Here is a 26,612-nt window from a genome sequence, read left to right on the forward strand (position 1 = left end):
TTGTATAATTTACTGGCAAAATTTTGAAATTGTTTTAAATTATGCGCTTTCAATTTGCGAATAAACTTGTTGACATTTTAGGCAATCAAGTAAAATTTATATCGCGATGACGCGCAGTTGTCTAGTTACTTCCCAAGTTACTTCCCAACTCTTATCGATAAACATGTCGAACTGTTTCCAAATCATGCTTCAAAACATTCGTTCACTAACCAAAAACTTTGATGATCTACAAGTGTTACTAGAAAACCGAAGCGAGAAACCGTCGGCAATCTGTCTTATGGAAACTTGGCTCAAGGAATTTCATCACACAAAATCAATGTTCCTAGAGGGTTATAGACCTCTCTTTAATATCAACAGAAGAAAAGAATAGGTGGTGTTGCTATTTGTATTTAAAAATCTCTACAAGCAAAAGTAGTTAAATCGTGTAATTTAAATGGAATTCAAGCACTCACTATGAGATTTACCGGTACAGTCGAAACCGTCATCTATGTAACTTGCATGTATGTGCCTCCAAATTCAGCTAACACGGAAACCCTTACAAAAATTGAAAGTTATATTGACAGTTTAATAATAGAACCGAAATCTTATAATATCGTCTGTGGTGACTTTAACATCAATTTTTTGAAGAACAATCAGAAACGAGAGACGTTGAAGGAAATTATGAAAGGATGTTGTATGAAAATAATTGATGAAAATTCAATCACGCGAGAAACTGAATGCTCAAAATCAAACTTAGACATCTTTTTTTGCAATTTTACAGGAGAGTTAAAACTTAAAAAAAAACATGCAGATATCCCTGCTTTTTTTAAGTTTTAACTCTTCTTTAAAATTGCAAAAAAAAGATGTCTAAGTTTGATTTCGAGCATTCGGTTTCTCGCGTGATTGAATTTTCATCAATTATTTTCATACAACATCCGTTCATAATTTCCTTAACATCATTATTATGTATTTCTTGGATTTCAGGCAGGAACACAGATGGAAAACAAACTTGCATACATCACTTCAAGAAACTGGCAAAAACTTAAAGATATCTCCCTTATTGAAAAAATAAATTTTGTTCTGAGTCATGAAATATCAAAACTGGAAAGTTGTGAGAAATACAAGACAATTGATAACAAGTTTGAAGAGCTTCAATTTCTACTGAAATCAATTTTGAACAGATATCTTTCCAAGCAGGTTGTAAAAAAAACCATCACAGCTGGGTTGATAACCAATTGAAAAGAGAAACTGCAAAAAAGAATTAGATGTTCAGAGAAAGTATGAAATCAAAAACAACTGAGGCCAAAAAAAAAGTACCAAGAACAACGTAAAAAAGTCAAACGTATGGTGAAAGTAAAAATGAAACAATTTTATCATAAAAATATAGAAAAGCATGCAGCAAAATCAAACAGAAAATTTTTTCAATTAATAAGAAATCTTAGTGGAAATGAGCGAGAAAAAGTACAAAATCTCAATCAAAAGGAAGTAAACTATTTCAACCACTTCTTTGCAACAATTGGTGAAAATTTGAATAAAAAGTTTAGACAAAGTGAGCGTTCATTAAAAAATCAACAAGTTCAATCTATGTTTTTGTTACCAACAAGCAAAAAAGAAGTGCTTAGAGTTGTCCAGGAGTCTAAGTCAAAATACAGCGAAGACTATATGGATCTTAACTATATCTTTATAAAATCTGTAGCAGCTACAATAGCGCGCTACCTATCCAAACTGATTAACGCATGTTTTCAGGAAAGCATTTTTCCAGACTCATTGAAAATAGCATCAGTAATATCGCTACATAGAGAATGTGAAAAAAGTGAACCCAATAACTTCCGCCCAGTATCTCTCTTACCAACTCTTGGTAAAATTTTAGAAAAAATTATTCAATATCGTATTTCTAATTATTTTAAAGACTTTGAAATTTTAAACAGCAAACAATTCGGTTTTAGGGAAAAAAGAAGAACTGTTGACGCAGTTAGCACTTTGGTTGAGTTGATACGATCATCAAAACATTCTTATACGGAGCACACTTATTGCACATTTTTAGATTTACGTAAATCTTTCGACACTATTGACAGAAAAGTTCTGCTACAAAAGTGTAAAATGTATTGACTAAGGGGTCCTGTATATAATATTTTGGAATCTTATTTGAAAAATAGGGAACAATTTGTTTAGTCTGGACAAAGGAAGTCGCAAATGACAGAATTCAAACACGGGGTACCACAAGGGTCTATATTAGGCCCATTTCTTTTCATTGTTTACATAAACGATCTGAAAACCAACAGCCCATGCCCGAACTTCATTTTCTATTTTGATGATACTGCAGTTTACACAAAATCAAATAAAGCAAATGCTTGTCGGAAACAATAACAGATCTTATCTCAAACAGAAAACTGGCTTAAAATGAACAAACTTACACTGAACACGGATAAAAATAAAACCATAACCTTTAAGACTAAGCATGACCGAAATAATGTGTTTACAATGATTGGAAAGCGCCTTGAAAATCTAAATTCTTTATGTTACTTGGGCATAACGATTGACAAAAAATTGTTTTAGAGAACACTCGAAACGCGTAGAAGAGAAATTGGTACAATTTTGCGGACTTTTCTATAAATTGAGAAAAATTTTAAATTGCAGCCAATTGATCAAGATTTTCAACACTTATGTAAAACCAGTGGTTCAATACGGGATTCTAGTCTATGGGACTGCCAGTAAAGCTAAGATGCAGAAAATCGATGCAAAAATTAATAGAATACTAATAGTAATCTTTTTTTTCGAAAGTTTGACTCGGTTCCTCTCATCAGAGAGAAATACAAAGTATTTTTCGGCCCAGGAGCTTCATCTGTACAACGTTTTCAAATTGATGACAAAATGCATAAGACGTGAAAGTTGCATCATGGACATAGATCACTTCCTTACACAAAATGAACTATCAAAACTGTGCTCATGCGAAAAACGAGTTAAAGCTGTCCCCCTTAATTCATCTTTTACCGAAAACAGTCTGCCGTATAAAATTCGAAAACTCTGAAACGTTTTGCTCAAACGGGATTCTAATTTTCTAACAAAAGTGAAAAATTTGAGCGGTGCACAGTTAAAAAATTTTGCTCACGAAATGCTAGAAAACTATTTTTTACTGAATGAACAACTCACTTGGTTAATTTATGGCTTAAAATAGAAACTTTATTCATCAAAATTTGTGACCAATTTGAAATCATTTTAATACTAACCTTTCTTTTTTCTCGCTATCACTTTAATTTTGATTTCGACTAAAAAACTTTTAAAATAAATAACATGAAATTTCAGGCGTCTCATAGTCTCTTCCGACTATGCGACGCCTGAAAACGGACCTTATGGTCTAAAGGCAATCTTTCTGGTGCTCTTTTTTATATGTATTGATCAACTGTGTAAGTGCTCTATTTATTCTGTAAAGACACCAGTAAACAATTTATTATTATTATTATCTACTGCTTTAGACATCTGTAGACAAATTTAAATAAGATGTTTTTGAATAACTTGGGGAAGTTTGTTCTCAGATTTAGTAACGTTTTTGTTAAACTTCCATTACGTCGTTTTCACCGAATTTCAGATGAACAGCTGTTCAAATTGAACTGCGCGTGCAATTCAATTTAGAGTGTGGCTTATACTTTTTAGGGGGAAAATGTCGACCCATCAAGGTTTCGAACACGAGACTTCCAAGATAGCAGTCTTTCATCCTATCCTAACCACTCGGCTAAAACGGTTTTAATAATCGCTCGATCAAAATTGCGTTTTTTAAGCTGCAAACTTTATTTTGGAACGCGACCAAAAGAGATCACGCAATACCTGTTTAATGCGAAAAAGTCTCTTCAAAGCGAAAAGATTGATCTAGAAGAAATGCAAGAACGATCAAGCGTCAAGGAGGGGCTTAATTAACGGAATTGGAGCGGCGTGGGTGTAGGTCGATTGAGAGGTGAGTGATGTATTGAGCGTTGTGGTTGGTAACGGCGTCTAAACCACCCAAAAACTCCCTCACATCATGAGTTTAAATCTGTCCAGCAACTTCGGTTATTTGTACACTTAAAGGTACAGTAAAGCTCTAACGGAGAGCTCCAACTTATTAAAGAACTGCTCAGGAACCGAATGCTCTCGTGACTTGTGTTTATCCATTATAAGAGGACAAAAAGTAAAATAGTATGACAGTCTGTCTGGCGATTTATCGGTTTTATCGAAATTCGCTCCCATTCATCCTCGTAAAATCCTCAGCTAGATCGATTAAAACATTTTGGACTCTTTATTCGATTGAATTAAAAACGTTAAAATATACACATTAAAATCTAAATTAGCAATAAACGGGCAATATAAAAGTCATAAATGATCTTACAAAAAAATAGCTGAACCAAACTGACTTAAGCTTGGAAATTAAGATTCAATTGAGATTAAAATTTTCAGGCGCATAAAATTCGAAATATTATTAAGGAACAAAATATAGCAGCACATTTTGAAAAACAACAGACAATCAGCGATATGTCAAAAGTATCAGTTTAACCTGTCGAATTCGTCGAGGTCGACTGTGCGACAAAGTTACTTTCCATAGTATCACTAACTGAAAGAGGGCCAAAACTCGCCAAACTATCATAAATCTGAGGTTTGTACACTCTATCGTCGTTTAACTTGATCCAGCGCTGTCAACAAAACCAGGCATTTCTCTTTGGGGATTCGAACATTTTTCTGGGTAGCAATAGCTGAGAGCAGTTGACGCTGGCATTTGGTCAACTCCAAGGAAATCAGTCCGGGTTCCTTCCTTTCTCTTACAGCCCATTCGGAGATCATAAGTTGGGTTAATTGGGCAACAGACAAATAGGAGAGCTCTCGTGCAACCTGGAAAAAGTTTAAAAAGTTTAACCAAAACTCTGACAAAATTTTGAACAACAATTTTGATACTAATGTCATACAAATTTCAATGCAAATTACACTCGAAAAAAAACAGAAGGCATAAAACCATCATTTTAAAAAATCGCTTTTCGTCTAAATCCATTGATTACAGAGAAACAAAAACTTATATGACTGACATCTAAAGTTTTTCACTAAGGTGTCGAAATGACCGCTGCTTTCGGTATTCGATTTCCGCTTCAACTGAATCAATTAAGACAGTTTTGCTTTATAATAAATCAGCCAATCACAGGTACCTGCTGCTTTGTGTATCTCATATTGGCCAATCGGCTCAGAGATCCATTCCAGTGCATCAGGTGCAACTTGAGCACAGTCTCACTCCACGAAGACTCATCCATGCTTTCCTCTTCTTTTCCAAACGACTTCCGTGATTCAGGAGAGTAAACACGGTTGGAGGATTTGATGCTTGAACTGCTGGATTTAGAAGTGGAACAGGTGGATTTGGCAGACGTTGCGGAGGAGTATATATTGTATGTGTTGCTGCTGCAGCAATTGCACGAGGATGAGGTGGAGGTCGAATTAGATGTATGGTTGCTGTTGTTGAGGACATATGACACAGTGTCGTAGCTCTTTTCCATGTCGCATTTGATGTTGCAAACCTAAAGTGCGTCCAGAATTTATTTTGTCAATAATCAATTTATACAAATTGAAAGAGAACCCGCCATCTTTCCAAGCTGACAATCGTGAACAAAATGATTGTGCACTTTTAACCTTCAAGGTACATTTTATACAAGATTTAGAGCACCACTGCATTCAAATGAAAAGAAAAATTAAAAAGGTTTTTGAATTATTATGTCTGGAAAAGTTTTCATGTAAATAGGTTTTTCAACTTGAGGCTTCCTATGGAGCCATTTTCTTTTTTCAAGAAATCGGGTTAACAAAAAATTGTTCGTTTGATCATATTACCATTATTATTTCCGCATGCAGGCAATAATCAAAACTATAATTTTACAATTTTTGAAGCTGGTTTAGGCCAGTTTCTATAATTCGCTAATTTTTTGAGTAATTTATTGCATCTTAATTTTTTTGTTTCGCTGCAAATTGGATTATATCCAAAATGCTAAAGATACTTTAAATATACCACAATAACGCAAAAAATTATATAGATAGGCTTTCGGAGATTATTAAGTTTTCTGTTTGGTACATATTTAGATAGTGATCAAGATTTGATTTGAATAATGCAAGGTAACCATTGTTTAAAAGCTTTCGGTAGAATTTTGACGACAACCATTCGTCTTGCAATATCTTGCAAGGTAACCGTTTGGTCTCAACTAGGAATTAGAGGAACTTGTTATCCTTACCGACTGCTGCTGCATAATCTCCTCCAATGTTGAATCCAACAGATTACTCCGATCAAATCCACCACAGGTCTGCAATTTTTTCTCGCATTCAATCCAATTCTTCTGCTGATTCACGCTCTTCTTTCTTTTCACGTTAGCTTTTCCTTTTTTACAGTCGCATCCGCATAACTTGCATCTGACGTCATCTTGGTCACGTGATTTGGAACTTGTAGTGTTTTCACTGTAGGTGGCGGGAGCTCCTCCGAACATGCAGTGCACTAAGGCAACTCTAGCGGCGTGTTGACGCGAATTGTGCACGCTTCTGCACCTGAAAAATAATTAAGTTTGCAAACGACACAAATTTGAAATCAGATCAATTTTTTACGGTGTCTCGCGCCTTTTCATTCCTAATAGTTTCAAACCCCCCCCCCCCCCGCCATCACTTAACCTCAGCGATAATTATCAACTATCATTTCAACCAAGTATAATATGACTATAAAATTGGTACAAATTACACTCAAAATTAATAATAAGTAAGGTAAAACCTACGTTAATGCATTGAAAGGGGGGGGGGATGAATTTGAATCGTGATGAGAAGTAGAGCCCGATTTGACTTTTACTATTCACGCAACAAATGGATTATTCAATCGTAGCTTGAGGTAGCCTGCGAATACAGTTTTAGCTTCTGTAATCACGAACTGAAAAAGAAATTAGTGAGTTCAAATCTGCTACATCTGTAAAAGCATGATGTTAAAATCTGCTAATAGTTAGTTGGAAAGAGGTTTTACAGCAAAAAAGAAATGTCCTCAAAAACGGTCTCCAATATTCATCAGCATTCAATTTTGTTTCTTTGCCACCCTATAAGTAGATAATATATTTGCTCAACAGAAAGCGGAAGTCTTAACACAGTTCACATTTGGTATTTTTTTCAAATTTCTCATGATCTAATTTTTGTTGAGGAATATTCTTTTACGTTATAATCTTCTCAATATCATAATGAAGTCCCACCTTTGTGGGTTAGCGAAACATTCCCCCGAGGGCAATGTCACAAATGTAGTATATCCCCCCTGAACAAAAGTGCTCTCGTAAACAATCACTTGGTTGCAATTCCTCGAATCCTTCTTAGATCTTCGGAATCCGCTGCTTCTGTTCAAAGGAGAGTTCTCGACATTTTTCAGATCCTTCGGGTGTGAAGTCCAAAACTGTTCCAACATGTCAACAAAATCAACTAAAACAGATTTTCATTAATAACAATAATCTACAATCTACATTACTTTTTCCAATTTCACCTTAGCTGCCAATTATCAGCTAAGAGTTCAAATGGTTGCCGTTCAAATAAATATCAAAGCAATTAAATGCAAAAAATCAACTGATTGTTTCTTACCTGGTCTGTAAAATATTGGCTCCGTTTCCCCGGTCACGGGTTTAACTTTCCTTCCATTGGCTTTTCCTCCCAATTTGAAATGTGTCGATAAACTTCGTTTCAAAAACTTTAAAAATTTAGGGCTCATTTTTTATTGTTTCAAAAATTTAAAAATAGAGAACTGCGTTTAATGTAATGTATGTCGTAAAATACAGCTTTTGTCGAAATGATTGTCAAAATAAACAACGTCAGATAAAAATAAGATATCTAAGAATTGTTTACAAAATAGTAAATGATAGTTTTCGTGTTAAGAAATGATATTTATACAGTTTATGATCTCTAATCCGTGGGAATTGCGCGGTTTTTGTCCCACAGAGACGGAAAGCGACAGTTTTAGAGTCAAGTATAGGACGACACCGCAGTTTCTAAGGCGTGAACGAACAAACTTTTCACACCTTTGTCAACTCTCACGTTAAAACTTGCTCACGCTTTATGCGTTTCTAACTAAAGGTGAATGACCTAAAACGCAGACAGAGGTTACTTAAGTTCAGACATCATGCATAATTATTGAATTTGGAGGTTGAATTGAATGCGCTCAATTGATCCACGCGTGGGCGGAGTTTTACCAAAGAACAATTAGTTTTGAGACTCTTTTAATTGATTGGTTAATTGATAACTAAGATACATTAATTGATTTTAAGGAACCTCACTCATATCTGAGCTGAGTTTAGCTCAGCAATTTTTGATGAGATTTGACTTGATTCAGAAATTAACAAATGCAGAATGCGTGAAAATTGTGGTAAAAACAGAAACTGGGAACAAGTAAGGAGAGCAGCATGCTGGTCTAGAAACAGAACAAAATTAGAGTTTAATTTGACTTTGAGTAGAATTTCTTGTCACTGGGAAGATCGCTCAATATAAGACAAGAAAACTCGAGAAACATAGTAATAGTGAAGATGGTGACATCCGTATCTCAAAATTGAGGTCAAATATGCAGCTGTTTGCAAATTTTTGCTCGCTAGAGGGAAGTTTTAAATATTTGCAAATTATCTCTTCACAAAGCCAAATTTGCAAAAATTTGCAAAATAATGTTCACTTTACAGCAAATTTGCAAAAGATCGGCTGAGTTCGTCCGATCGAGTTTTTCGTTCCGACCGAGTTGCTTAAATAAGCCATGGGGGTTATTTTCCTAACACATATCGGTCAATTTTTTGTTCAGTCAAATTTGGCCGATCGATATATTGTCGAAAATTGTGAGTGGTGTCATTAGAAAGCTCGTCCAGCGTTGAAATCGAAATTAAAAAGATTTTTTGAATTTCATTTTTTTCGCGAAGTTATCGAGGTTTAAAGTTTTGTGTGAACTAGGGATATTTGGTATGATTTTGTTCACTTTAGTGTAGTTTTTGTTCCAATGAAGAATTTTCAATCAAAATATATGATCAAAATTACATTTCACACTAAAAATGAATCAAATGTGTGTTCCTAATAGACAAAAGGCCATTAAAAGGCTAGTTCTGGTCTCATAGGGAAGTTAACTATAAAAAATTCGAATTCTAATTGAGTGCTGTTTTTTTAGAAACTTTTCGTATCATTTTGTTTTATTTAAGTTGCTGAGAGAATAGTCACTTTTCAAATCAACATTCGTTAACGAAATACCTCATTTATATTCAAATGACGCCCAAAGAATAACAAAATTCGCTTCCAATGAATCGCGCATCGTTTTTGTCTTCGACGCTGGTGTTTTGTAATTTTTATTGAAAATTCGATTTGTTCTTTCGGATTTACTAAATTTTATCAGTTCTAGGGGCACAGATGCGTTGACTAAAAGTGCAATAGGCTTCCTTTTGAGCACCATTCGAACCTATCTAGTGCTTTGAGTGAACAGCTAAGGGCTGTTAAGACTTTAAAAATAATTTTCCGAATTTTTTTTGAACATCAACTGATCTTTATCTTCTCTTCTTGAACAGCAAGTCGGCCTCAATAATGACGAGACCTCCATTTTTTCTACAACTACCAAAATTAATCTTTTTTGGCGGTTTTATCTTCTAACAGTTGGTCTTATGGTTTCAAAGCCACAAGTTTTCATTACTTATATAAAAATTTTTGGATATTTTTATATCTTTTCGCATTATTCAAATAGTAATAGACCCCATTGGCTCAGCAAAGACGTTCAACGGAAAGTTTTTTGCGAAATGTTTTTGTTTAATTGACTGTGGCACTTTTTTCTCGCTTTTTTCTAATGAAATTTTTGGTTTTTGCCCTTATATTGTTGTTTTTTTCCTAGTCATAAGACTCATTGTGATGTCTGATCGATGATGTCTGAATGACAAAATTCATTGTATTCCCATCGAGGCACAAATCAGCTTTTTTAATGACTTCCGTTGAAAGCTATTGAATTTAATGTCGTTATTGCTACGCGTTTTCTGAAAAATTTCGTGATTTTAGTATATTTTGAAGCAATTGAAACTTCGTTTGATGAATATCAGTTAAAATTCTTGTGACACACCAAAAAGTAAGAAAGAGCGCAATTTTATTATAAATTGAGAAAAAAAAGATGACGTTGTTATACAAAAAGTTGAACAACAATTTTTTAAAATGAAAAACTTTTTGTAAAGATTATAAACAAGATTTCTCTTGGCGCGTTTACGATGGAGCAGTAGTGAGTAATCATTTTTGTGTACTGTGGACATCAAAACAGAATTAGGGAGTAAAAATTTGATTGAAGCCATTGAATCATTTGGCAATAACAAAGCTACTCGTTCAGGACACTTCTAAGCTGTTGGAACTTTTTTCGAAAATTTTTGTTAGTAAAATGTGTGCATTCCAACCTCAACACTTGCATTTTGAATTTTTCCCAGCATTTCCTCTCCATAATTGACAAAAATTGATGCAAGCTGAAAACACACAATTTATATCCTTTGTACTCCTTAACCCTAACGTTCACAAAACTCCTTAAACGTCGTCAGTTTAATAAATTGATTGAGTAAATACTCAACTAGAAAATTAGATTACGATAATGATAATGTTTGTGGCTATTAAAGAAATATTTTGTTTACTGTTGGCGGTTTATTTTTTTCCCTGCCTTATAGTGTAATCAAGATAAGGATGAGAATTCGGTTGCTATTTTTGTTGACCATATTTTACAACTAATATCGAAAACTTTTCAATTCAAAATGAAACTTTACAATTCAAAATTTTTTAATAAAAAAAAGATCAATGCCTATTGAAATGTCAAAAACACTGTAAAAATGTTTGAGTCTTTCCTTGGAGACAAAAAAAAATTAAAAAGGAGTTCATCAGAAAGGACGTTGTATCAACCACGAATTTCGTCAAGGTACATTATCAGTGGCTCCCACTTTACTTCTCCACATCACTAACTTTAGGGGAAATGGTCTTGAATTTGCTGATAACACAAGATTTCATATAAGTATTGGAAAAACTATTGAAATGAAAACATGCTTTCTGAACTCTTTGAAAAGAAAGACAAGTAACGCAATGATAAAAAGTCATTAAAAATACTGAACTCTTTTTACAGAAGATATAATGGCTTTAGTGTGGTATTTTGTTAATGCGAGCATGTAAAAGCAAAAAAAAACACTAAAAATTTTTGAGAAAAGCGACGGATTTTAATTTGAGACTCCAATATTAGCTCAAAATAATTCCTGAAAAAATTTTCGTGGCGATTTATTCAATTTGTCGTATAAGGCATCAATTACACTTTGCAGACCAATCAATTTAGCTTAGTTTCTTGGTATGTGGTAAAACAGTACTGCATCGTTTTTTTCAATATCTCAGCAAATTGGCAATACAAAAAATGTCACATAAATGGCCAAACGAAGTATGCGGTATAAGACAGAAATCGCAAAATTAAGAACTACTTTTATAAAATCTGACTTACTACAAACAAAACTGTAAAACACTAAAAAAATTTTCCAGATGAAATTGTAACTTTTTCCAGTAAATGCTTTTAAAAATTATGTTCATTTGCTGTGCTTTCAATTTTAGTGGAAAAGTTTCAAATTACACCAAAATATTTGGTTAAAACTCAGCAACCAGTGTTGGCATTTGAAAATTTTTTCAAATTGAGTCAACTAACTACTGAATTACGGCGAAAAAAGTTCCCAAAGAACTAAAAGAATGGTTAACAAATGTTTGCATCCGCTGATTAAATTTATAACATTCGATAGAAACATTAACGAATACAGAAGTTTTTAATAGCAAAAATTGGAACTGAGATCTTATTTGAAATATGGTATTTGATGAATGCGGCGCAAATATTTTTTTCGAGTTGAAAACTTTAACCAAGTGGTTTTGAAAGTAATTAATTTTTCGGTTACGTGACAATTTACCCAATTCCATTTTACCCAATGCCATTTTACCCGACGCCATTTTACCCAACCTGCCATTTTACCCAATGCCAACTTACCCAATGCCAACTTACCCAATACCAACTTACCCAATGCTCTTTGATCTTTTCGTTCAATTATTCGATTACAAATTAGCAGTCGCTATTAGAAGGATGATTTAAAATATTTGTGGACAAAATAATCCCATGTTCGGTTGTGATAGTTTCATATCAAGTCCCACGGGCCATTTAATTATATAATTGGCTAATCCCATGTTCGGTTGTGATAGTTTCATATCAAGTCCCACGGGCCATTTATATTATAGTCGGCTAAATAGTCGTTCTGGTTAATTTAGCAAGGAGGTAAATTGGGTAAGTTGGCATTGGGTAAAATGGCATTGGGTATAATGGCAGGTTGGGTAAAATGGCATTGGGTATAATGGCATTGGGTAAAATGGAATTGGGTAAATTGTCCTGACACCAATTTTTCATAATTTGTAGAAGCACTCATTTTTAACCGTTGAAATTTGATTCCATAGAGCTAATTATTCAATCCGTAGACGAAACAACAAAAAAATCTGCGCACAATTTCATCAATTTCCTCGGTTGTACCTTTCCTTCCAGCTTTTCCGCTCAATTTGAAATAAGTCGACAAACTTCGTTTCAAATATTTTTTAAAAATATCGGGCTCATTGTTTAATGTTCCAATAATTATTCACTCAATAAATCAAAATAAAACAAATCAAAATATATTTTTTAAATCAGAGCCTTTCAGCCTGCATATAACAACCAAAACTTCCCGCTTGTGCCCTACTTTCAAACAATTTTAGGCAGCTTTAGGACTATGAAAAGTTTTCAGTCCTCCTATTCAATTGAACCAAAAATCCTTGCTTGATTTACTACAAATTGGCATCGGACTATTATTTTTGAATTTTTCACAACGCTGATAGGAGAAAAGTTTGATATAGGCTTCTAAGACTCAGAGAGTAGTATTGGTTTTCGACCAATTTTTGCAGCTGGAACAAGTTTTTCGAATATTGACTTTCTTTTTGAACATCGATTTTTGTATCCCCCCGCAACTGCCGACCACCCTCTTCCCATCACAACGTAAACAATTTTGTCTTTTTGTTACTACTTTTCTTTCTTTTCGAACATTGATTTCGTTTTCGAAAGTGGGGAGTTATCATTTCTGAAGGCGTTTTTAATGTTCAGTAGTTGGCTACTTTTTACTTTTGGTAATATTCATTTATTCGTCGCCACCTACCTGACAACCCCTCCCCATAGCTACCTACCTCCACCTTACCTTTACCTGCCGACCCAAAGTACGTTATGTTCTCCCCAGTTACAGATCACATGCCATTACATAGTAAATCATTATGTGAAAATATAGCAGCTGCGTATGGAGGGTGCAAATAATATGCATCCACTAAGCTGGGGGGGGGGGGCAAGACCCGGATTTAAGATGTAAGGATACGTGATCTCGTACTGATAACAGGGGGGGGGGTCCATAACGTACTGGGGGGGGGGGGGGAGGGGGGAGGAGTGGAGGAGGTACAAACGGAAAAGATCCCATTGAGATTTTAAATTGGTGAGTCACCCTGAAAGCCCCTTTTAATAGACCTGAGCAGGTAAACGTTATGAGTAAGCCTTGTGGGTATTGATCGTTGAGCATTAGTAACCCATTGAAGGAGGAAATGACCACGGGCACATACAACGCTGAAGAGGGTTTGAGTCATACAATTGTTATCGTGAATATGGTCCCGTTACTTCCACGTTTTGCGTCTTTTCAGCGTCTGAGAAACAAAGAGGATATAATGATGTTGCCAAATAGAAGGGTTAACAACATATAATTAAGATGTTACTGGGGAAATTGTCTGTATTTTCAGCGCATTTTAGCGCGCTAAAGCTGAATTTTTGGGAAAACCACCGCAATTCTTCGCGTTTTAAAGTCCGAGACATCATTTGAAAATTTTTGTATGATCCTTGTATGAGTACTAAGAAATCATACAACTCATATATGACCTAGTATGATTACTAAGAAAAAAAATATTTTCTACGCCTTATGCATCTTTGATTGTTTTTTTTTCGTATCAGTAACCTAGAGCATAGCGATTGAAGCCTTTTGAGAGTAGGTTTTATTTTTGTATGATCCTTGTATGACTACCAAGAAATCATACAGATCATATATGACCTAGTACGGTTACTATGAATCATATATGACCTAGTACGAAATCCAAGAAAGTTGTATGACCGATGACCCGGGTTTCTTATATATAAATTTCCAAAAAATCCTTGACCTGGGTAAAAATTCAAATTTTCATCAACTTTGCCTGAGTTTCAACAGCAATTTTCAGCAATTTGCCGTTAAATTTTAAACAGTTTGCAGTAATTTGAGCATAGTTTTCATTGCTGCGCAAAATACCTCGTAAATATTTGTAGTTGAACAGATTTGTGATCTAGTTTTTGTTGTTGAGTACATCGCCCTGGAGCCCTAGAGATGAGAAGAAAAAGAGAGAAATAAATAGAAAAGAAAGAAATAAAGAAACCGTCTGTCTTTTCATCATATCCTAAGTCCAATATAAATTTATTCTATTGCTGCCTCACCACAAAGTAGAAATATTATTGAACAAACGGATCAACAAGCGGTACGCGCATTTTCAGTCCCAGCACTACTCAACCCCCCCCCCCCCCTCCCCACCGTGCGCTACAATCCTTCTCTTTTACTCAATGCGTTTTGATGTCTCATCGCAACCCACGCATATCTTTGCATTCATTCATTCTTTCGTTCCAATGGACAGTATTGCTGATGTTATAGCTTAGTTATTCTTTTCCATTGTTTGTGTGCCATTGTTGTCTGGTGTTTTTATCTCGCTGTGTGAATAAATTGTAACCTGTAAACAATTTCCAATCCATGGATTCTCATTTTACTTATCACCGACATTAAAACTGGACAGGTTGAACTTGCAGAGAAATTTTATTACCTCTGCAAGCTTTAATCTTTTCGTGTCTGCTTTTCTGCATGAAAATTACGTTATTTGATCAAAAAAGGCCTGCAAACTTATTGTGGATTTTATTGTTTCAAAGCAACTTTATGATCAAAATTTACAATAAACATTATATTTATTAAAATGAAAGTATACTTACACTTATCTTATTTTTTTAAACGCAATTGTTGTTACTAACCTACCTCCACTATGTCGAATTCGAAGTCATCTCAAAATTGATTTATCATCTCAACTTTTTGAATTCAGTTGTTTTTGTGGTAATTATATAATGTCATAATTCTATTATTTTATTTTTTTTTTCAGCATTCAAATAATTTTTTAATTTTTTTTTTCGCAAATTAGTCGGTTTTGAGTAATTTCTGTTGACATTTTTGAACCGATTTTGGGGAACAGTGTGGAAACCGCATCATGGGTTTTTATTACATATGCCATATGTTTTGTGCAATTTCAACGATCAAGGTTCAACGCTTAAAACCCGAATTTGATGGAGCTGTTGTCAATTTTTACGGATCCATTATATATAATCAGTCATTGTATTTGAATCGATTTATCTATTCTTTTGTCCTCTTCCAATGAACCATTTTGAAAAACGTGCGGAAAACAAACAAAAACGTGCGGAAAATAAACAAGAACGTCATTTGATACAGAAAAAAATTCCAAATTTGTAAATCTCGCATGATTTGTGATCGCGTGAACAAAATGAGGGAATAGCCACCATTTTTATCCTGATTGTATAATCCACGTTTCAATCTTTTCAAGTCATTTTGTCCAAATATTTGAAGAGCGCTTTTATTTCGAGCAGTTAAATGCTATATTGGTTTTGTTTTTGGTTGGTACAACAAATTTTTACATTACGTCACAAAAATTATACCAACAAATTATATTCTCCTTTCAATTTCGATTATTTTTTCATATTTTGTTCCTGTCGTAAATTTAAGACCACAAACTGTGCGTGTTTTACCAACAGCAAAGTGGCTACCGCAGTTTAACTTATATAGTCGTGCTTTTAAATCCCCGTTTAAAGAGCAGTTATTTTAACAATAAATAAACCAGTTATTAAATATAAATCTATCATTCTCCTGTTTACTATACAAAACCGATTACCGAGCGCTTTCGAAGTTCAAATCCTTAAAGGTTTGGTTTGAAAATCACTCCGGGCTGAAATTTTGTCAGGAGTATTATTTGTTTTTCCTTTTCCAGGCGGTTGCTCATAGCCAGTCATTTGTTCTTCCGATCAAAATCTCAAATCCGACCACCAAAGAGCGCCAGAAAGTCTACAAAACGTTAGGCGGTTATCCAGTTTATCTTAAAAGCGCCTCAAGAATTCTTCATTTTACCAAACTTGCATACCGCACTCAAGTTTCATTCCGTTTAAACTCTCTACAAAGTCAAAATTTTACTATCTTTGGACTAGTTTTACTATAAGTTATAAACGCTTCTAGATATTACAAATTATTACAAAAGTCATACGCTCAGTAGTTTCAAGAATAGAGTACAATAGACGCTATAGTTCCGGTTTCTCGACTCTTAACTAAACTTGTTCAAATCAGTTTAATATTTGATATTTGAGCGCTCTACTATCTTTTGTTTTAGCTAAGTCTCCATTTCATTCATTTTGAAGTATAAATTGTTCACACTAGCTATATCTGTCGTCAATTTCAAAATGAGGACTGCCTACAATACACTAACCCTAACAGTGGTATGTACACTTAAACTAATAGCCTTATCTCTCTAACTAAAACAATGCTTGATCTTTAAAGAACAGCCGAAAATTTTCTCATTTCAAGAGGTTAGGACAGCTCTGAGGATTATGTTTAAAAATTAAACCCTTATAAACCGTTTTAATAGAAATGACATCTTTTTAAGTATAGTTGAGGTTTTTTTATACATGTAAATTCCAGATTTCAGCGTTTCGTAAGAAGGAGGCAAAAACTCCATTCGCGGATCTGAGTCTAATAAAAGTTCAGTACTGAATCATAGTATTTTCATTTTGAATTTTGTTATGTCAAGAGTTTTGATCATGGCATCTAATAGACATTTCAAGGTAAATTCAAAGTAGAATTCTGAACTTAGTACTGAACTTAGAATAGAATTGACTTTAGTCTCAATTTGATCCGACTAGTTTGAAAACAGGTGGGTGACAGTCCGCCAGCTCAGATTCAGTACTGAAAAAAAAATAAAAAAAAACACTAACCATTTCAAAAATTAATGTTATATGATTATCGTAATCAATGAGAATAGTAATAGACAAATAGTACTAAGAAAACAATACCCACTATAGCACATTAGGGGAAAACAGCACGTTTAAGCATTTTAAAGCAGAAATCAAAACAGATAGGGCTAAACTAAACGGAGCACTCTTTAACAATTTTACTTACAATCAGGGTAAACATGGCATAATGGCATCTATAACTTTTATACTTTCTTGCGGGAAGGGTGAGAGGGATATATTCAAACAGACCCCGTTTATCTCCCATCTACAAATAGTTTAAATGTTAAATTCAATATGAACAGATTTATCACGCACAATTTACAATTTTTGATTTTCGATTTTTTTCTGGAATTAATATGAACGTAATGAGGAATCAAAAACATAATATTCATTATAAATTCATTAAAAGAATCGATCCTGAGTTTATTCTGAGCATCCTGCGAAAGAAAAAGCTCTTAGATTACCACGATTCAGCACTGATGTAATTTTTACTGGTTAGAATAGCATGAATCAGTACTGATACACTATGACACTCGGGTCAAGGTTCCTTGTAGTACAAAAATCTCAACCGCTTTCACACGAAGGAAAATTTATTTACTATTGAGATCCTTATATGACATCTCAAAATTCAATTATGATCAGTCTACAGTCAGTGGGAAATTAAGTGATCCTGCTCGCTTTAATAGGAAAAATTAGATTTCTTACAAGCTATGTGTCGCCATTTTTGTACTCTAGGAACCGCTGACTTCATTTTGAGTTTGCCTTGATGGATTTTTTTTAAAATTGAGTTTATACGATATTTGGGAATTAAATCGTAAAGGTTGGTAACAGTTAAAAGTGAAATATGGGTTTGACCTGAGCATTCAAATTATTCAAAAAGTTTACAGAATCTAACATAGCTATTAAATGTTAAATATCGCATTATTTGCCGGGTTTAGATTAAAGTTGCATTCGACATTAAGACTAATGTCATAACACAAGCAAAAAAATTGAGTTACCAATCGCCTAAACTTCATTTCCAGTAACTGTAATACTATAAATAGATCTCAGAATACAGAGCTGGATAATAAAAGGCAACTTTATTACTTTTGAGGCACAAACTGGATGTGATGTTTAATGTTTGGAAAACGGTTTTTTTTGTTTTCACAGGCAGTATTCGCCATAGCTGTGTGGTCAGTCACAAATGGAGATTCAATTCACAGAATAAGTCAACAGACAAAATCGATGACCAATCGCAATCGACAATTTCAACAGCAAATAGAGGAAGAAGATCCCCTCTTATCTTGCATGGAGGAACGAGATTACGTAAAGAGATACCATGTCTACAAAGCCAATGCTGCAGATTATTACGTAACAGCCAGAATACTGTCCGACAAAAACAGTACGTGGAAATCATTTTCCAAAAAACATCCAGAATTTCTCCTCCTGGAGGAAATGCCAAAGGAGACTGCTCCAGTTAAAGGGAAAGGTGTGAAAAAATCTGGTGTTGATGAGAATGACAAAGAAAAAGACAAATTTGGGGACGTCATTATAGTCGATACAAGTTTGTCAAGTTGTGAAATGAAAATGAAACAGAATCAGTATTATATGGTGTACCTCAAGGCAACAAAAAGGAAGACGAACGTGTCAATCAAGGACGCAAAAGAGGGCATTGATGAGAAAAGGGAGAAGAAAGTGTGGATTGGAATGGCAGAACCCACAAAGTACAGCCCTAAGAAGTCGAGAGAGTTGGTCAAGTACCTCACTGATGACTCAAACTGCAAAGAGTGCCAAAGTAAGTTGCTCATTTACGCATCTTATTATTGAAGAAAAATTTGAATCATTCTCAACAACCCTTTATTTTTGCCTTAACTTACAATCAACAACTTTTAATCTTAATTCGTAGTAGTCGCAGAAATCCTTGTTTGGGGGTCTAAGCAGACGCAACTACAGTGAAAATATGACAGTACTGGATTCCAACTAGCATCTCTTACTTGCAACCGCAGTGAGCTAACTATTACACCAACTAATAGCAGGCTCTTGAACTGGGGCATCTCTTATAACCCATTCTGTTGTTCTTTCTTGTTCTCCAAGACTTCATTTCTCTATCCAAGTAAACGTTGAACAGAAGATGTTCTTGTCAACCTATGTCAAATTTATCTCATGCACTTTTTACATTAGGTTCTTCTCTCTCAGCCTTCAAGCATTCCTCAAGTTTTTTTTAACAAATAGTTGCTCTTATAAGCTGTGACGTTATAATTTATAGTTTTATAACCAGGATTGATCAATGTTTTCTTAAAAAAAACAAAAAAAAATAAACGGTGGTACAGAAAAGATTGTATTTTAATGATTATGATATTCAACAGTAGCAATTTTAAATTTCATAGCATATGTTAGAATGCCTTTGTGAAATTGTCAAATTTTAAGCACGTAGTGTTCATAAGTTTTCAATAAAATTTCACAAGAATCCAGTTTGTAGTTTCAGGGTGCCATATTAACTTCAAATCCCTTCAAACATCCGCCGCTACATTAAGTTAACAGCCGCAATTAATAAAATTTACCCATTTAACAGCTTAGGGGACTTCCTTTCACCAGCCATTTTTACTCCTCTAGTGATTGAAGTTTTTCTCAATTATAGGCGAACAAATTATAGTTAAATCCTCGCAGGTATGTCTGCAAATGTGATCAAAGTATGTGTTGTGTGTTCAGAAGAACCCTACATGAAGGAAGTGCACAAATTGCCCCCAGTGGTGGAGACAAAGTTGAAACAGAAGGTGAAAATGGAGTGCAGGGCGAGGGGATTCCCACAGCCTTACATGTACTGGACCCACGAGGGTCGACCAATGCACCCGGGCAAAGAGACTGCAGCTAGTGTGAACATTACAACCACATGGTAAGCTATTTAGTGGTTATAGTCATTATGTAGTGCCTGTTGGCTAAAAAGTACATGTTAAAGTTACACCACAAAAAGGGTCGTAAACTTTGTTCACTCTCAATGATGACTCACCGTGAGGTGAACAAATTTTGTCTGCAGCATTGACGCAGTTACGTTTTATTTTTATGACGTCAGAGAAACAGCTCTAGTTCAAAGAAAAGCAATAAATTCTAGATTTTTGTTCAAACTCACTAAAAAGGAAAAAATTCTACAGCTTTTTGAACATATTCCGGATCAAAAGATCAATTTTTACACAATAGCAGCTAATTTTAGTTATAGTTATCACAGAAATAATGTGATAGTTTGAAATGGCAAAATTCTAATCCGAGCAGGGACCATATTTATAGTAACTATGAGCTGATTGGTGTCTAAATTTTGAAGTTTGTTTAATTGAGCTTTTGAGAAAAGTTACAAATTCTGGCAAAAACTTGCTAAAGTGTCGCTTGCTCGCAAAGATAATCCTTCGTGTTTTGTTATTTGGTTTGACGGTCTAGTGAATCAAACTGTAGCTTATTTACTGAATGTCTGAGGAAATCGGAAACTTCACAAAAGTTAATCAAGTTATAACTTTGCCCTGTCTAGGTTGGACTCATGCAAGTATGGCTCTATTACTGCATCAAAGCGCCGCTTTATCGCAAATGACAAGTTAAATAATTCATTTAACATTCCCGATCGAAAACTAACTGATAGCTATGTTTGCTTATGGCAGATCATTTCGAATTGCTTTGATTGTAAAACGTTTGAAAATCATTTACTCAACCTAATAATAATACATTAGTAGGTTAGTCAAGTATTAGTCATACACCTTAATAAGATCTTCACTTTAAGAAAATTGTCATAAAGATTTTCTACTTTTTGGCTGATAATGACATACTTCAAACTTTATCGAGCTGTGTTTTGTTCGTTATAATGATTATTTGTGATATCATCAAGAAACTCAAAGTTTTCAGCATTGATGATAATAACGGTGGATGTCAAGTTGCAAAAATAATCTTTCTGTAAACAATTTAATTGTCTTGGAATTATCAGAAAAACTGAAATTAGTAAATTCGTTGAATAAAATCTTACAAATACAAGTTAGCACTTTTCCAGCTCGTTCCTTACTGATCATTCCAGAAGCAATATTCCATCTGTTAAGATCCCGAACTGAACATACATGTTGGTTATCATACAAAGAATAGTTATGCTTCCATATAAAATTTACTCAATTTCTAAGTATCGATCATGCATTAACTCCTAAGAGTCTTACATGATTTTTAATGGAAACTAAGATCCATATATGGTAATAACCATATATGGAACCATACATAATGATTACTAAGAGCCATATGTGCTTTTCGTATACCAGCTAGATACGATGAGAACTAGATACAAAATTGTTTCTGGGAGAAATTTACAAAACTTTTTTGGATCAACTTAATTTAATTTGCGGCCAATTATTTCAGGAAAAGAAGCATCCTTGAGATTTCATACGTTCGCTGGCAACACTTGGGAAACTACTCGTGCGTGGGCACCATGTTTAAACCAGACATTCCGGATGTTACTACGACTACACAACTGTCCCTCTCCCAGGCTGCAGTGAGTGAATGTGGGCCAGAGATGGAAGGATACTGTCTCAATAATGGAAAGTGCTTCTTCAGCAAAGATCACAACATGAGTGTTTGCCAGTAAGTCAAGCTCTTTTTATGTAAATGGAAACTGGGTAGAGTTGATCGTTGATCCCTCATTCTTGGCCGAGTTACTGGGAAAAAAACACTAATTTCTATAATTAACCTACTGCATTCATGCTGTGAATTTTTTTTTTTTGAAGTTTTTACATTTTTCATCAAATACCTTAAAAAATAAATTCTGCATCGGATGTCCTAAGCATTTGGCTTCAATGCTTTGATTACAACCTGGTCATTATTATTAGAATATATCATGAGCAAGATTTCCATTAATATGCCATGCAAATAGCTAAACTTAGGCTTAGAAAATAGAGAAAAATAAACAGTAAGATATAAGTTGACAATTTTTCAAGGTTGCAATATTTTAATTGTTAATCACTTATGTAATTAATTACTCATATTAATTTTAACAGTTCCAATTTCATTTCAGCTGTGTGGAAGCATACGTGGGGACAAGATGTCAGTTCTACAGTCCCTATGGGAAGAGAGGCCAGAGTGTGGTGGGTGACTCTGAGGGGTGGGGGTCTATGATGGTTCCAATCAGAGACGTCATTGTGATCTGTCTCATAATTGTCTCTCTAGCTGTCCTCTTCCTCATCTCAGCATGTCTATACATTTCTCACAAGTGAGTATTGTTAGGCTTCAGATGACTTTTCAACAAATATCAAAATGAAACAAAACTTGAAACATCTTTCCAAGACAAGATTCTTGGTAAAAAAAACATGAAGTTATGTAAGTGCAAGTTATTTACTAGTGTTTCAAGGAAATAAGTATATTAAAAAGATCTTATTAAGACATTTATCATGAAAACTTTTTTTAAAAAAATCTCAAATCTAGTACATCTTAAATTTTGTCAAGAAAATCATTATACATTTTCTGATATTTTTGTCGTTTTTTTTATTAGACCTGAGATTGAAGATACATACTCCATTCTTCAATAGATACATACTCCAACTCCAACAGTTGTTGAGATGCTTGAAAATATATCGATGGCAAAATTGTTGACATGAACTATCATAATCATTATCATACTTTTTATTAAGTTCGGCAATAATCGCAAAAGTTGTGAAAATACAATATTCAAGAACGTAATCAACTATTTGCAATTCTGATATAAATCTGATGTAATACTCATTTAACTCGACCCAAAAGATATAATTTTGAATTTTCAGTTATCGACCTCAATAGAATTTCAAACTATTGGTTGTGTTACAGGAACAGGAAACAAAAGTCTGCAAACAGAAAGATGTTCCAGTCCCTCGATTACTCCTATAATATTGCACCTGGTCAACTGAAAAAGAAAGGTCAGCCCAATGGGGCAGGGGTCAACGCATTTCCTTCATTGGGTGGATTCGGAAACATGTCTGCAGGTACCTTTTAAAATTTTTCTGGCCTAAAAAAATTTAAAAGCTCTGGCAAAATTCTAATTTAGCAAACTAAGAACAGTTTGTCTATTACCTCAGATCGAAAGCTAATTGCAAGATCAAAACTAAGAAAATGAGAGGTAACACGGGCCTTGTGATGCCAAGTCTTATTGAGCCACACAAACCAGTGTGTATTGTGTACTATGCGAACTACTATGGATACAAAAACTGTTGGTCGCACCGGCTTGTAAAAATTAACGTTTTTTAAACGAGGAGAAAACTGATATTTTTCTCATTTCTGTAATGTTAAAGGTGGCCCTGCTTCATCGAACAGAACTGAAATTCTTCTAACCAACAGTTTCATGAAGAGACCCAGAAACCAAAATGGAGCAGTATCTGGATCAAAGAGTGCCCAAGAGGCCTTGGAAGATCTTTTCGGAACGGGCAAGTCCAAAAAGAAGTCGAGAGGTCACTCATTTTCATCAGCTGTGGTGACTGCAGATATGGGGCACCCGATGTTATCCCAAAATACCCCCGTGATAATTGAGAGTTCGCCCAACGTTTCCGCAAAAACTAGGAAAGAACAGCTGGTCCTACCAATCAGAATCGAGAATGAAACCGCAACAGCCGGGACTAAGTAAGAGAAAACAATTTTTACAATAAAAATTTGTCAAAGCAGTTTTGTTTGTAACTGTTAATGTCATATTTCATAATAATTCTCAAACGAGTCAGCTTGCGGAATGTTTAAGGCAAACTTAGGGAAAACTTTCCCCGGGTTTCAAAAAACTTGACTGAAAATTTCCAGAAGTTATTAAAATTTCTAAGAATTCAGTCAATGAGAATTCAACACTGTGCTTAACAATACTATGAAAATAACAATGTAATTGCACTGGAATTTACTGCTCATTTTTCAAATGAAATGATTTAATTTTGATAGTTTTTCAGAAATGGCCTCCACGAAGCAATGAACACACAGAACTCATCCCCGGACGGCGACGAAGAAAGATCCCGAAAAAGCGACGAAACAGACTGCACCGTTACGAACGAACACCACGTGGGAAAGGAAACAAACAACGTAAACAACAACAACAACCACCACAACGGCAAACAAGCACACTTTATGGCGTCATCAAATGTGACACCTCGACATATGACGTCACCTCATCTGACAACATCACACTCGACGTCTTCTCAAATGACGTCACAGCAACCACGGGATCAGAACAAAGGTCGACAGAGTTCTCAAAGCGCAGACAGGTCAAACTCGAGAGTGGCCAATTATAATAACGGCAATCAAGGACGAAAGGTGAAGAGGCAGAATCAGTTTGATGATTCTGGAAATGGTCAGAAAACTTATGACGAGAATTTGTCCGTGACAGGATCTGCTGATATTTTGAGCGATGATGACAGTCCCTCTCCTATGTCGTGTTCTGACATGAGTTTGACCAAATTTTTGTGAACTTAGCTCTGATAATTTCACCTTAAATCAAATAGCTGTTTTATTCATTTAAAGTAGTTTGCTCGATGCGCACTTTTTCCAATTGTAATGAGAATTTCAACCTTCATTTTTATTAAATAAAATTTTGAGCGTTTCTGGTTTTTTTACAATAAAAAGTGCGAGAATTCTGGCCTGGGATTTATGAAAAGTTCGTGCACCTCTTCAAGCTTCAAATTTGCCAAGAACAGCCCTCACCTGGTAATGAATTAATGATGACCAAACAAGCACTTGTCAAAATTATCCAAATTTGACTACTCAGTAAAAAATTGGGCTTAATAAGCGCAAACAGGAATGGCTGAGAACCGACTTATGTACGGCAAGTTTAGTTGTACCACCCACCAGTTTGATAAGCCGTGTGGAGGCCGAGCTTAACTAAAATTTCCATTGTTATTAAACAAACAAATCATGCTCCAAACTAAGTCGACATATGTCGTCTACAAATACGATGGGGAATGTTGTATTTAAAAACAAAAAATTACGGACAAAATCACAACAAAAAATCCGGACGCTTGAGAAACTACCAACAACTCAGCCGAAACTCGTTAAATTGTCAAAATTGATATAAGGTGTATTAAAACACAATACTCGACCAGTAAATAGTTACTTTGTCTTGTACTGAAAATGTTTCTTGCGCAGCAAATTGTCTGTTCTTGTGACCTGTGTCCCAGTTGCAAATCAGTTGTTGACACTTCCAACTTGTTGTGTTTCGTGGGTACAAAAAGCTAAACGGAAATTAAGATTAGGTTTAGGAATTTTTTGCAAAAACAGTTCTTGGACATTTATCATTGTCTTCGATTCGTTTCCTTATCGAATTGAACTAGCGTACTTAAAGTGATCCCTTATTGTGTATTCTGTAGTAAACCCAGGTCAGTCTGATTTTGAAAAAAAATTCAGATTATTTAATAGACATAAACTGAATTTTTACTGCAACGGAAATCTACAAAATAGCGGAAAATACAGTTCACAAAACACAAGTTGAACCGCATAAACGTAATATTCGGACAGATTTGAAAACGCTAAAACAAACAGGGCGGAGCAAAAATGCGAATCATAAGTGCGAGAGCAGTCGTTACATTAAGACCGTTGAAAGCAAACTGCTGTCCGACTGCGCGAAGAGAGTGCCCAGGGCGCCAACCACCGAAAAATCAACAGCAAAAAGCAAGGAAACCTATCAAAAACTGCAAATCAATAAAAAAATTGAAGTGCAAACCCTGCTTGAAATGAAAAGGCAAAGAAGAAACAAACATCAACCAGGCGATACAACACCACTCAGCAGAGAACAGTTTTAGTCAACAGCTAACAAATACGACCAGAAGTTTTCTGATTTAGTTTAAAAAATTAACACTTAACTACCTCGAATTCTCAGAGAAAGTGCTGGTTCTGTTATGATGATAAAGATGAAGACTGGCCTGATCTGATTGTGTTTGAAAAATGGCTATATAGAATGGCATTCGTGCATGAAGGATTTCAGCTTTTAAGAGAGAGCAAAAGGAAGAAGACCGAAGAAGCACAAATAGAGATAAACGGTTCGCCAAAACATCAAACGTCAATACTAATTCAAATGTGAGAGAAACAAAGCAAATGGAAAGTGATCACTGTCCGCTAGCCGATGGTACTCACAAAGTTTAGAATTGTCACTGATTCAAGAACATGAGTGTGAATGATTGGTACGCAGCAACGCTTACATAAAGCATGTCTAGTCAAAGGAAATGTAATCAAAAATTGTTGAGTCAACGCCTGCTGCATAAAATGATGCATCAAGAAGCGCAAGGTCTCACATTACTCAGCAATTCAAATACAATAGGTCAATCACGTAGCCAAAATAAGCGGGGCAACAATTATTCAGTGTAAGTCGACAACAAACAAGACATATGCTTCCAACTTGTCCAATGGAAACAAAAAGATTCACACGCTATGGAGATCAGGGACTCATTTCCATGCAACACTTAAACCAAGCAGGCATAATCTCTTGTCAAATTATTGAAATTCTGGCAATCTTTCATCAAGCATTGAAAACCGGGATGCTCACCGAGAGTTATTTTGAGACAAACGATGA

The 26,612-nt window shown here is 34.8% G+C and overlaps 2 protein-coding genes across 5 annotated transcripts in view; one reads left to right on the forward strand and one right to left on the reverse strand.

Annotated features, from left to right (window-relative positions):
* LOC142337629 (uncharacterized) overlaps nucleotides 1-24,652 on the forward strand; it is a 31,070-nt gene extending 6,418 nt beyond the window's left edge. Inside the window, exons 1-9 of one of the 4 annotated variants that reach the window (XM_075387001.1) lie at nucleotides 14,641-16,600; nucleotides 18,263-18,887; nucleotides 19,802-19,985; nucleotides 20,610-20,624; nucleotides 21,473-21,694; nucleotides 22,125-22,319; nucleotides 22,910-23,064; nucleotides 23,371-23,695; nucleotides 24,004-24,652. In XM_075387001.1, coding sequence (XP_075243116.1) covers nucleotides 16,565-16,600; nucleotides 18,263-18,887; nucleotides 19,802-19,985; nucleotides 20,610-20,624; nucleotides 21,473-21,694; nucleotides 22,125-22,319; nucleotides 22,910-23,064; nucleotides 23,371-23,695; nucleotides 24,004-24,517 — 2,271 coding nt within the window. In that variant the 5' untranslated portion in view covers nucleotides 14,641-16,564 and the 3' untranslated portion in view covers nucleotides 24,518-24,652. Of the gene's footprint in view, nucleotides 1-14,640; nucleotides 16,601-18,262; nucleotides 18,888-19,801; nucleotides 19,986-20,609; nucleotides 20,625-21,472; nucleotides 21,695-22,124; nucleotides 22,320-22,909; nucleotides 23,065-23,370; nucleotides 23,696-24,003 lie in introns of those variants that run through there. The other 3 variants (XM_075387002.1, XM_075387004.1, XM_075387003.1) reach the window with 3 other exon arrangements.
* Nucleotides 4,239-8,059, reverse strand: LOC142338400 (protein limb expression 1 homolog). Its single transcript, XM_075388158.1, has 5 exons — nucleotides 7,573-8,059; nucleotides 7,197-7,416; nucleotides 6,210-6,516; nucleotides 5,145-5,507; nucleotides 4,239-4,836 (listed from the first exon to the last, which is right to left on the reverse strand). The coding sequence occupies exons 1-5, from the start codon at nucleotides 7,697-7,699 to the stop codon at nucleotides 4,615-4,617; spliced, it is 1,239 nt and encodes a 412-aa protein (XP_075244273.1). The 5' UTR covers nucleotides 7,700-8,059; the 3' UTR covers nucleotides 4,239-4,614.
* Nucleotides 24,653-26,612: the final 1,960 nt, after the last annotated feature.

The sequence above is a fragment of the Convolutriloba macropyga genome, chromosome 4 (assembly GCF_964194025.1).
Source record: "Convolutriloba macropyga chromosome 4, txConMacr16.3, whole genome shotgun sequence".
NCBI classification, from domain to species: Eukaryota; Metazoa; Xenacoelomorpha; order Acoela; family Convolutidae; genus Convolutriloba; species Convolutriloba macropyga.

What these genes read in the sequence shown, in the direction of transcription:
- LOC142338400 (XM_075388158.1), bottom strand. Translation starts at nt 7,699, where the DNA reads ATGAGCCCTAAATTTTTAAAGTTTTTGAAACGAAGTTTATCGACACAT. An exon ending in AGATTATGCAGCAGCAGTCG is followed by an intron (nt 5,508 to 6,209) that starts GTAAGGATAACA and finishes GACGCACTTTAG; the next exon opens with GTTTGCAACATCAAATGCGA. An exon ending in TGAGATACACAAAGCAGCAG is followed by an intron (nt 4,837 to 5,144) that starts GTACCTGTGATT and finishes AACTTTTTCCAG; the next exon opens with GTTGCACGAGAGCTCTCCTA.